The 12,174-nt window shown below is 33.1% G+C and overlaps 3 protein-coding genes across 3 annotated transcripts; all 3 read right to left on the bottom strand.

Annotated features, from left to right (window-relative positions):
* Positions 1-7,775: 7,775 nt before the first annotated feature.
* J3458_019201 (uncharacterized protein) lies at positions 7,776-8,684 on the bottom strand (the record flags this gene model as incomplete). The annotated part of the gene is made up of 1 exon (XM_007817041.1): positions 7,776-8,684. The coding sequence occupies one exon, from the start codon at positions 8,682-8,684 to the stop codon at positions 7,776-7,778; it is 909 nt and encodes a 302-aa protein (XP_007815232.1).
* Positions 8,685-9,350: 666 nt separating this feature from the next.
* J3458_019200 (uncharacterized protein) lies at positions 9,351-9,674 on the bottom strand (the record flags this gene model as incomplete). The annotated part of the gene is made up of 1 exon (XM_066121451.1): positions 9,351-9,674. The coding sequence occupies one exon, from the start codon at positions 9,672-9,674 to the stop codon at positions 9,351-9,353; it is 324 nt and encodes a 107-aa protein (XP_065973809.1).
* A 714-nt stretch (positions 9,675-10,388) lies between these two features.
* Positions 10,389-11,966, bottom strand: J3458_019199 (uncharacterized protein). Its single transcript, XM_007817040.2, has one exon. The coding sequence runs from the start codon at positions 11,465-11,467 to the stop codon at positions 10,403-10,405; it is 1,065 nt and encodes a 354-aa protein (XP_007815231.2). The 5' UTR covers positions 11,468-11,966; the 3' UTR covers positions 10,389-10,402.
* Positions 11,967-12,174: the final 208 nt, after the last annotated feature.

The raw sequence follows: 12,174 nt of genomic DNA, 5'->3' as shown, positions 1-12,174 counted from the left end.
AAAAAAGCTAAGAAGCGTACCTTAGCTAAGAATTAAAATATCTTACGTTTATAAAAATAAAAGAAATTATAGTTTAAGAAAATAATACGTGTAATTACGCGTAGTATTAATAACGTTAAAGAGTTAAAACGTGTAAAACGTAAGAAAGTAAAATAGCTTTAAAAGACTATAAGAGTTCTTTTTACTTCTTTTAAGAATTTAAATTCTATTTTAGTTTATTTCTTAAATACTAAATTTAATATTAAGTTATTAAATGATACTTAAAAGATTAATTAAAATGCGTTTCTTAGGAATAAAACTATTTAAGTAACGTTAAGTAGTTTATAAGATTTTTAGCTAGTTTTTAGGTGTTTTTAGAGTTTAAATATCCCTTCTATTTAATGAGATAATAACGATTCTTTATATCTTTTTATACTTTAAGTATTCATTTAACTTTATATTTATTAGTATCTTTCGTTATAATGTTTATAGTAATTATAAATTAATTTAATGCTTTCTCTAATAGTAATATATAAAATATAGGGTGGATTCTTATTCTATTTAGTAATAATAGTTTATAGTTAGTATTTAAGATTTTTCGTTTAATAAGAAATAGTCTAATCTTCTTTTAGTTAAGTTTATTACTAGGTTACTTAGTTTTAATGTTTTTATAAATAAGGTATACTTTATATCCCTTCTTTAAAATTAGCGCTAGTAATCTTTTTCTATTCGCGTAATATTTTATTTAATTCTATAAAAATATCTATTTCTATTATAAGTGTTTTTATATTTCTATTATAGTTACTATATACATTATAACTACTAGCGCGTTTACATTCTATATTATATATATTTTAATAATAGGGTTAAATCCGTAATTTACCCTAAATAATAATATCTTTATATTATTAATCTTAAAGCTATTATAAGCTTATTATACTAGTAGTAGCTATTCTACCTAATTATTTTATTAGTAGTTAATATAACTTCGCAGATATTATTCGAGTATTTAGTTTAAGATTTCTATTTACCTATTTAATTATAAGTGGAATGCTATTAATAAGCTTTATTTAATCTTTATAGTTTTTATAAGGTATTTTTAAAAGTTTAAGGTAAATAATTTATCGTAATTTAATATAAGCTTTATTAGTAATTTATATTATATAATAATTATTTTAAAGAATATATACGCTAAGTTTTTAGTATTACTTAATTTCTTATATGAAATGTAATAGGCGTATTTTATAAGTTTATCTATAATAACTAGAATACTATTATAAGCTACTCTTATTATAAGTTCTTTTAACTTTAATAGTTTAATAATAAAGTCTATTATAATAGTTTACTATACTCTTTTAAGTAGTAATATTAGTTATAATTCTTCGTATAATACGTGTTACGTTAGTTTTACTTTATTACACGTATTACATTTCTTAATAACTTCTTATATTATTTTTTTGCTTTCTAGGAAGTTATATAATCTTCTTAGCCTATTAATTATTTTCCTTATACCCTAATATTCGTGTAATAGGTGCTTATATATTTTCTTAATAAGCTATTCTTAAAGTATACTAGAAATATACTATTATTTATTGTATAAGAAGGTCTTACCTTCCTTAAATAAATGCGTTTTCGTTTCTTAATTATTTAAGTAATTATTATTCTTAATATATAATACAATTCATTATATTTATGTTTTATTTAGCTTAACTTACTAGGTTATATTAATTTCTTAGGTGCCTAGTATAAGGTTCTTATTCTTAATAATATATAATAAGGGTGTATTACTCACTTACTTATTTAATTTTAAGTTCTCTCTTTAACTAAGCGCGTTTACTCTTTCGTTTTTAGATTCTTTATGGTATATAATTTTAAAGTTATAATTTATAAGGGTTTTATACTATTTAATCTATTATTTATTTAAATCCTTTATAGTTAAGAATAATATAAGATTCTTATAGTTAATATAAACCTTAATTTAATGCTTTACTCTTATAAGATAGTGTCTTTATTCTTTAAAGCACTTAATAATAGCTATAAGTTCTTTATTATAAATTCTATAATTAAGTTTAGGTTTATAGAGTTTCTTTAAGAAGAATATAATTAAGTGTAATCTTTCTTAATTATCTTATTATTTAAGCTATTCGCCTAATATAAAGTTTAAGGCGTTTATTTTAAGCTTATAAGGTTTATCTTAATTAAGTACTTTTAATATAGGTTTTAATGTAATTAAATCTTTTATCTTTTAAAATACTATAGCTTTTAGTTTATTCTATTAAAAGCTAACTTTTTTCTTTATTAGGTTTATAAGAGATTATAAAATATCTTTATATTTGCTTAAGAACTTACGGTAAAAGTTTACGAATACTATAAATCCTTTAACTTCTTTTAGATTTCTTAGTATAAGCTATTTCTTAATAGTTTTAATCTTATTTAAGCTTATTTATATTTCTTCGTATATAAGTACGTACCCTAAAAAGTGTATAATATTCTAGTAAAACTAGTATTTTAAGGCTTTAATTAAGAGTTTATTATCCTATAGAGTTTATAGTACCTTATATATATATTATTTATATTTCTTAAGGGTATTTAAGTAAATAAGAATATTATTAAGGTATATAATTATAAATACTTCTAGTTGTTTTCGTAAAATTATATTAATTATTCTTTAAAAGGTTATTAGTGCGTTAGTAAGCTTAAAAGGCATTACTAAATATTCGTAATATTCTCTATTAGTTTAGAATACTATTATTTACTTATAGCCTTCTTTTATTCGTATAAGGTTATAAGCTTCTTTTAAGTTAAGTATAATAAACTATTTAACTTTTTTAACTTTATCTCTAATTTCCGTTATAAGCGGTAATAGGTATTAATTCTTAATTATAATCTTATTTAAGTATTAGTAATTAATAAATAATTATAGTTTCCCATTCTTCTTTAATACCTATAGAATTAAGTATTCTATTAGGGACTTTAATAGTCTTATATATCCCTTTTATAGTATATCCTTTAAATACTTCTTAAGTGCTTTATCTTACTTAAGGTTCTAAGAATAAATTTTATTAAACGTTAATTTAATATTAAGCTAGAGTTTAATCTTATAGTTTTAGCGTAAATACTCTAGTAGTTTTATTTTTAACTCTCTATTAAATAGCTTATTATACTTTAAGTATTCCTTAAAAATCTCCGTTATCTTAGCTTTTAGCTCTTTAATAATTACATATATTTTTAAAGGCCTATTATAGTCTAAATAAGGTGCTCTTTATAGGCTACTCTTAGCTTTATAACTGTATTTTAGTAAATTCTATTAAAGTTAGCTGGTTCTTTAATTAACTTATAGATTACTCTCTTATAACTAGCAGAGCACTTACAAATATAGTAAATACAAGTGTATTGTGTATTGTATTTTGTATTGTATTGTATTTTAGTGTATTGTATTTAAATACATTACATTACATAACTAAAATACCTATAAATGTATTATAAGTAAAAAAAACCCCTGTTTTCTTAAACTAAAGATTATAAGGCTAATTATAAGGGTTATAAGGGAAAATTTTATATCATTAAAAAGAGCTAAATTAGCTCTTCAAAATGCCCCACTGCTCTTTACTATAAGTTATTATCTTAAAAAGTTATAAGCAATTGAAAATTCGCCCCGCTTTACTTACTTTTTATTTTAAGACATAACTTTAAAGCTTAATATCTCGCTTAATATCCACATTTTAAGGTTAATTTTTAAAGATCTAAAATCACGTGATTTTTAGCTTTATTTTAATATATAATATGCTTATATAAGCATTTATTTATAATATTAGATATTTTATAGCCTTATAATACATTTATAGGTATTCGTATTCTGTAATGTATTGTAATATATTACAATACAATACAATACAATACAGTATAGTAAAAACTACAAAAAATACAATACATTTAGAGGTCTGATAACTAGGGTATCCCTAATATAATATTATGTTTTAAGATTATTATAATATTTAATGTAACCTAGTATTTCGTGCCTTATATATTAATAAGAAGTTACGTTACTTTTATATTAATTACTCCTTAGCTATACTTTACCACAGTTTCTTTTATAGTTATAAGTTAATAAGGCTTATCTTTAAGTATTTAAGGTAATTATAATTTATTAACGAGATTTAGCGAGATAAAATTTCCTTATACCCCGCTATTAATTATTACTTAAATCTTTCGTTCTATTATAGTTATATTAATTATAAGGTGTGCTATATTACTAATATTTATAGTATATAAAGACCTATTAGATCTCCGTTAAGAAATTAGTCTTAATTATAATAATAGCTATTATTTCTTAATTTATTAATCTTATTCTTATATCGTTCTTTAACGCGTTATTTTAGGCGCTATTATTAATAGTTATCTTTTAATGTATTATTAGAGCTTTTTTAGTAATCGCTTAACCTATTATTTATGTTAATTAAACTTAAGCTAAGCGAGTTACTTATAGTTATATAATTCCCTTTCTTCTTATATTATAGGGTTATAGCTTAGGTAATATATACGTTATTCTTAGTATAATATAACTTTTCGTTTAATATCTTTAAATTGGTTTATTATAATTTCGGTTATATTATAAGAGTTATTCTTCTTCCCTTTTATTCTTATAGAAACTATTTATTACCTTACTTACTATTAAGGTACGTGTAATAATTATTATCGTAATAAAAGGTTTAATTAAGGAGTTTATATTTAATTTTAGGTTTATCTTTCTTAGTTAAATAATTCTCTTTTTCTTAGATTTATTCTAGTAAAGATTTACTTTTTAGTAAGGGTATTTAATATTTTTAAAAGTTATTAAATACTAATTAAGTTTTAAATTCCTAATCTTTATTTAAATTAATATTATTTGCTAATATAAGGCTTTCTTTATTACTTATTACACTAAGATTTCGCGTAGGTAAGTTTTCTTAGTTTATAGTATAAAGCTTTTTACCTTTAGGAATTAGCTTTTATAGCTTTTTTAAGGCTTTATATTTATTTATAAAGTGTCTAGTCTTATTATAATTATAATAAGTCTTTCCCTTTTCCTTATTTATAACGTTAAGTTCTATAGGTTTAGCGTAGTACTTATATACTATTAATATTTAGCGTAGCTTATTACTATTAGGTTTATTAAATCTAGTATATAATTTAAATTTCCTATAACTTTTTTTATAACGTTACTTATATAAATAATTATTTGCCTTAATAATTATTTTAATAAAGTTATTAAATAACTTAAAATAATCTTCTTAATAAATGTTATTCTTTACTTCTTCTTTAAGTTCTTAATAGAAAACTTTTATTTTAGGTTTAATATTCTAATTAAGTTTTATTATAATACGTTTAAACTCCCTAGTATAATAAGCTATAAATTTAGTTTACTTAAGTTAAGTAAGTTATTATATAGCTTTCTTATACTTATTAGAATTTCTAAATATAACGAGAAGTTATTCTTTAAAGGTTTTATAATTAAAGAAAATATAAATAACTTTCACTTTAGCTTTAATATTATACTTAAGATATACGCGAAGGGTTAGCTTCTATTATTCTATTACTTTTTTAGTTAAGAGGTTATTAATATAAAGAATTTATAACTTAAGTATTATATAGATTTTTTCGTTAACTTATAGGTAAACTTAAGCTTATATAAGAAAGTTTCTTATATTACCCTTATAACTATTATATAATTTAAGCTTAGGGAATTTTAGTATATTATTATTATTAATAAAGAATATAAGTGTAAGATTTTAAACTATTATAAGTTTCTCTTCTTATACCTTAAGTTTTTTATAAAGATTATTCTATTAATTAAAAAGCTATTAATTTTACTTCTTAAGCTTAATAATCTTATTATAAAGGTACTTTATTATCTCCTTAAGGTTAATAGTCTTTTTACTTAAAGTAAATATCTTAGAAGTTATTATTACTTAAAGTTTTAAGGTAACTTACTAAATAGAATTAATTAAAATGTAATAGTAGCTTAGGTTTTAAGGTATAATAGATTTATTTCTTAGAAAGTAAGTTAAGTTAAATACTATAAAGTAGCTTTTTAAGTAGTATTATAATAAGGCTATTAAGAGTATAACTCTTAATAGTAAGACTATTACTTAAATTAATTAATAAAGATCTAAACTATTTAGCTATAGGAATACCTTCTCCTTAAGTACTTATTTATCTCTCTATTATAGTTCTAGATTAATTAGCTTAACTATTAATCCCTTTAAACCTTAATTAATTAGCTTAAGGTTTAATCGGTTTAATTCTCCCTAGTTAATGTATTTAAACATTAACCTCTTTAATCGCCTCTTAGGTCACGTGGCTAGTCACGTGCCCTTATCTTCTTCTTATACCTACAGGTCGTGCCTGTCCTAGCTAGTGCGGTCCTATCCCGTGTCTTGTGCAGTGTCGTTCGTAATAATACGTATACTTAAATATTAAATCTCTTTAACTTCTTATAATTATTAAGGTATTAAAGAAAGTTTAATTTTAATATATAAAAGTTTATATAATATTTAAGATTTCTCTTTTAATACTATTAAATCTCTTTTAAAAAGATTAATTAATAAAAGCTATAAAGTTAATTTTATAAGATTAAAACTTAATTTTATTATTATATATAATAATATAAATAATTATAATTAAAGCCTTATATAATTAATATTTATTAAAGGTTAGCTTTAAGAAATTAAATTATATTTTAAAGAGTAGCTTTTTACTTTTAACTTATATAAAAATATTACTTTATATTATATTATTAATAAATTTAATAAATAATATAAAGCGTATATAATAGCTAGTCTTAAACTTAAAGGTCTTAAAGAATTAACTTATTAAAGTAATTATATAAAAAGAAGTAAAATTATACGCGTTTAATTAATTTATTTATAATTTACGTATAATATTATTATAAAAACCCTTAACTTTAAAGCTATAACTTAAGAGTTTATAAGTTAATTATTAGGTTATCTTATTATTAAAAAAGCTTATTTATTATATAAAAAATACTTTATATTATATAATCTTATATAAAAAGCTTAAATATCTTTTTATAAAAATTAAAGAGAGATATTATAATTAATATATATAAAAAACCTTAAGAAAAAAGCTAATATTAAAAGGTATAAATATTAATAGTTTATTACTCTTATATAAAAAATTAATTATTAAGGTAATTAATAATCTATTAATAGGTAAGTCCTTTATTTAAAAAAGTATAAACCTTCTCTTATACGTATTTTAGGTCTCTTTATAATAGTAGTATTACTCGTATACAGGTAATCTACTTAAAATACTAAAAATCGCTTAAACCGCCTAAACCACTAAAATCGCTTAAAATGCTAAATGTGGGGTTGTGGCAGCAACTGCGGACCTTAGCTAATGTGCGACCGTATTGGTCCGCTGCCATGTTGGCGAGACTTGCATTTCAGCCGACGGCTTGCTCCGCATTCATGGGAGGTGATGCTCTGGGTGATTACATTAGCTCCTGCGGCAACGGGGTTAAACGGATATAAGACTGAGATGTTTGCGAGAAGAAGAGGGTTCGTCTTATCGGAGCGTGGCTAATCAAAGCACAAACGTGATGATGCGACTAGATTGCAGATAATTTACTTCAGGCCTGGTTTATTAAAATCTTCCCTGCCCATGGGATCTACAGAAACCGCGCCTCGTAGCCCGGTTAGTTTGGCCATTAGCTCCCGCAGGCGGTACTCTCACGATGTCTGTTCACCAGACTTCATCAAGGGGTACGCGCAAAGTTGAACGTTCTGCACCTTCGTTCAAGCGTCAAGCTCTTCAAATGCTCTCCCCAGTTGCCTCCTCACCAAGCACTCCGGGCTGTCATCGGCCCCCCGCAAGATGGCCTCCAAGCACACAACACCGTTACACCGGGCCATGATGACGCCCTTGCACACAATATCCGCCTCGTATCCCGCCCTCTTCGCTACCCGGGCTGCCATCCTGGCACCGACAGCCACCGCTAGCCCGGCAACCTCAACCGACGGACAGCCGACCTGGGCGTCGCTCCAGTCAATCACGCCCGTAACCCGACCAGCCGCGTCAAGAAACACATGCTCCCCCTTGAGGTCTGCATGGCTGAGCACCCTCCTCATGCTGCCGCCAAGCCGAACAAACCAAGGGGCGTCGAGCTTCTCCAGCGAAACGACCTCGCCCAACTCCATCAGCTGTTGACTCTTTTGTAAAACGTCCAAAGCCGCCCTCGCATTACCGCGCAGTTTCTCGAAATCCACCTCGTCGCCCTCCGGAACACCAACACCCAGGGCATCACCAACACCCACGCCTCGCAGGCCGACCAGTAACTCTACCAAATCGTCTTCAGTGGCATTCGTCACTGCCTGGGGGTCCGATTCCACAGACACACCCGTCGCCTTGTGGTACAAAGCGTACTGCCAGCCGTGGGGGTTCCAAACCCCGACGTCAATACACGGCGGGACAACAGGTGCGATTTTGTCATTTCTCCGAAGCAGGTCAAGCAGTCTCCTTTCTCGGAGCAATGGCTCCGCGTTGCTTTGATCGGCTGGAATTCGGAGGACGAGGGCGTCGTTTACAGTCCAGACGAGGTGTTCGCCGCCTTGGCTGCTGCGGCGGATGTGCACCGGCTGGGGGACGTGAGGGAGTGATTGGAGGAGGACGAGGGCTTCCGAGTCCGAGACGCATAGTCTTCCCATTCTGTTGTTCTTGTAACGCTGCTGACGTCTTTACTAAGAAAGATGTCTGAATTTGTGCCTTTTTTCCATGTTGGTGATGGAAACTCGTGGTATCAAGCTGGGTAGAAGAGGGGTGTAAGTGTAAGTGCATTGGCCGAGTGAGTCAAGCGGCAACGGCCAGGCACAGCAAGGAATACTTGAACTGGGGCCTTGCCTACGATAATAACAGCATTATTATCATCATCATCATCGTCACCATTGAACAGCGCGGGGGACAAAAAGGTCACTGCAAGCGGTCCTCGGCTGGGGAAGGGCAAAGAAGCTCTGGAAACTCGATGGCTACTGCTAACCATGTGCAGCTTCGTCCGAAAAAAGATAAAAAGTCAAGGTAGCTTCAATTTCGATAACCGCTACAAACCTTCCAGCAGTTTCGTCCATAAAAAAAGCCTCCAAGTCCACCAAAAGTTGACAATTTACTTCCACCCACCACATCAAGGGGGTTCACATCGACAATCAGACCCGGCGGCAATCATCACGGACGAACCCGGCGCATCTTCTCGGCAATAACACCCTGGGCCTCCAAAACGCTCTCATCAGCAACGTCTCTCTTCCGAATCCCCCCATTGTTCCTCAAATACGGCACGTCAATCTCGCACTCGGGCCCCTCGGCCGGCAGCGTGCCGCGCCTCAAAAAGTCCCTCGCATGCGCGGCCATGCACAGCGACGGCATGGACAGCGAAACAGTGGCCGTGGGCCGAAGCGTTCTCGCGCGGACAGGGGCTCCTCCCGCAGCCGGTCCACGACGCCGAGTACCTTGCTCGTGAGGTCGTCTGTGGCGTTTGCAAATGCTGACAGTGCGCAGCCCGGGCCTGCCTTGGCGCATTCTTCGAAGAAGCCGTCAATCACTTTGGGCGTGTCGACGTAGTCCGTTTCCAGGATTCGCTCCCCGTGCAACTGGAACTGGTTTGTCACGCCGTCTGTGATGACTCGCCTGGAGCGGTCTGGAAACATGGTCGAGTACGTCTGTCCTAGAAGAGGGGGGAGATATATCTAAGACTATACCGTCTTTAACAATAACATACCTAGGTACTTGGCAGTCTGAAGAATAAAGCCGGTGACGAAAGCGCGTACGAATGCGCACAGTTGCTACTCTTACACTGCTGCGTCGTCAATGTGCACAGGCAAGAAAATTCATCAATATCTCGGTGAGACATGGCTTTTCTTCGAGATTACACTCAGTATGCTATTGTAGAGACAGCTTCGTCTACCTGCCTAGGTAGTTTCCGCTTTTCCCATACCCTATAGCCGGTATCTATTTCGGAAAACTCTTCCAAGTTGCTCTACCCCTAGTATTGTATGTAGCCATGAGATGGCGTATTTATCATCCTAATGTACAGCAAAGTGCCGTGTAGTGCTTTTCAGTGGCATGGACACAATGCAGTCATCAAACCACCTTGGGTTTTTTCGCGACGAGGTTTGTGCTGCATGTGGGCGCTGGGTTTGAATTTTCATCAAAGCATTACTGAATTCGAACCATCAAAGGCGGAACGAGGGCGTCTGTATCACGTATATATCATTATTCATATTCAGTCGTGACTATTGTGGAAGAAAAAGAAGAATAATCAGAGTTGCCACCAACACCGTAAGGGCCCGAAATGTACAAGCACCGTTCATAGTGCTATGGAAAATAACAAGTGACCACAGACTAGCCATTTTTGCATGTCTGCCGACTTCCACTCCTAGGCAGAAACTGAACTTCGCTCAATATCAAATAATTGAGGTACAAGAGCACCTAGACAGTCTTCCAATCCTCTCCATTTCAGCCCAAGTACTCTCTCAGCGTCACTGGCGTCGACCCCAAAATGAGTATGCTTCTCTCGCTTGCCAGGCTCGCCAACTGGAATCTTGTCAGCATATTTTGAAGTCACCTTCCGGCTGACATCGGCAAGTTCTTGATTGCAATAGACGCCCTGGCAAAGCATGTAACGGCCGCCGCCCGCTTCGGGCACAAGGAGCGCTTTAACATGGGCTTCGGCCACATCTCGCACATCGACCCAACACGGGCCCTTTGTAGGAGGGACAGGTTGGTTGTTGCCAGCAGAGACGACAGACCAGACCATGAGGTTGCTCGTGTTGACTTCCTGGATGGACTTCGGCCTCGATCCAGGCAGGAAAGGTCCAAAGACCATTGTGGGACAAAGGCTCACTAGATCGAATGCTGGCTTCCTCTCGGACATGAAATTCCATGCAGCTTTTTCGGCAGCGGCCTTGCTGGCTCGGTAGGCGGTAGGCGCATTGGAGGCATTAACACCATCTTGGTAAGTAAGCGGACTCCAGTCTTTAGAAGTGTATGTCTTTTCTGGGGATGGCCCGGCGGCAGCGTCGTATATGCACGCAAAACTGTTGGTGTGAACGACTCGCTTAATGCTTTTTATTTGAGTTGCGGCCTCAAGGATTGCGGTAGAACCAAGTACGGCGGGCATCATAAGTTCGGTTTCGAAATTGCTGGCGTTGTAGTGGAATGGCGCGGCAAGATGAAAAATTGCGCTCGGCTTCAAGTTATCCAAAGCCTCGAGATAACATTTTGATGAGGTAATGTCGTCGACAACTACTAGTTGCAGGCTGGGGTGTGACTTGTGTGCCTCCTTTACTGGGTCGATTTTTGATGCTGACCTCACGGTGCCAACAACATTATAGCCCTGGTTGAGCAACGCTGCAATACAGTGTTGAGCAATAAAGCCATTGGCACCAGTGACAATAACTGTCGCAGGTGGGCTAATAGGAGAGGCGATTTTGGAAGGCATAGTCAATTCGTGTCGTAGGCCGAATAAATCTGTTTGTTGTTTGGGCACCTTGTTTCGATAGCCTCTCCCTGGAGTATTACAACATTTATGTCCATACCTGAAGGGGATACCCAGACCTTTAAGTGTGAAATAGAAGAGTCAGAAACCGGACAGAACCCGCAGGACAAGAAGTCATGTCCATGAACCCAGCTCTGCGGAGTCATGGGATCTTGTTTTCGGAAGAAGAACAAGCGCAACATTCTGCTAGCTCCAGGCCGGCGGATACTCTGCTGGGGCAAAAGCGCGGCGTCCTCGCCATTGTCAACTGGTCCGTTTCCAGAACAGTTGCTAATGACATCGTAGGCGTTGGGGTACCGTCAGGAACTCTGGTTGTAGGGCGGTAACTACTGCTCAGTAGCTTTGCAGACATCCCCGAGCTGTCAACTTGCTTAGACTTTTCGTCCTGGTGGGTGCCTCGAGTTTCTGGCAGCTTAATCCCTGACTGCAGCCGTCGCAATTGGAAGTGCTGTAAGTGGGGAGAGCATTTATACCCAGCATCGGCTATTAGTGTTTGTGGGTGAGTTTTTGCACCAGTTTCAGCGCTTGGGTTCCCTAGGAATGGCCAGATCGCTTCTCCATCCGTGTCGCGCGCATAATGCGACCCAAAGGTCCGGCTCAACGCGAAACCAGGTTTGTTGTTGGCTGCCTCGTATGTATGTAGTATATGG

This window comes from Metarhizium acridum, assembly GCF_019434415.1.
Source record: "Metarhizium acridum strain ARSEF 324 chromosome Unknown scaffold_555, whole genome shotgun sequence".
NCBI lineage: Eukaryota > Fungi > Ascomycota > Sordariomycetes > Hypocreales > Clavicipitaceae > Metarhizium > Metarhizium acridum.
The sequence above is the reverse complement of the archived record's forward strand: the minus strand, read 5'-3'. Positions and strand labels throughout refer to the sequence as shown.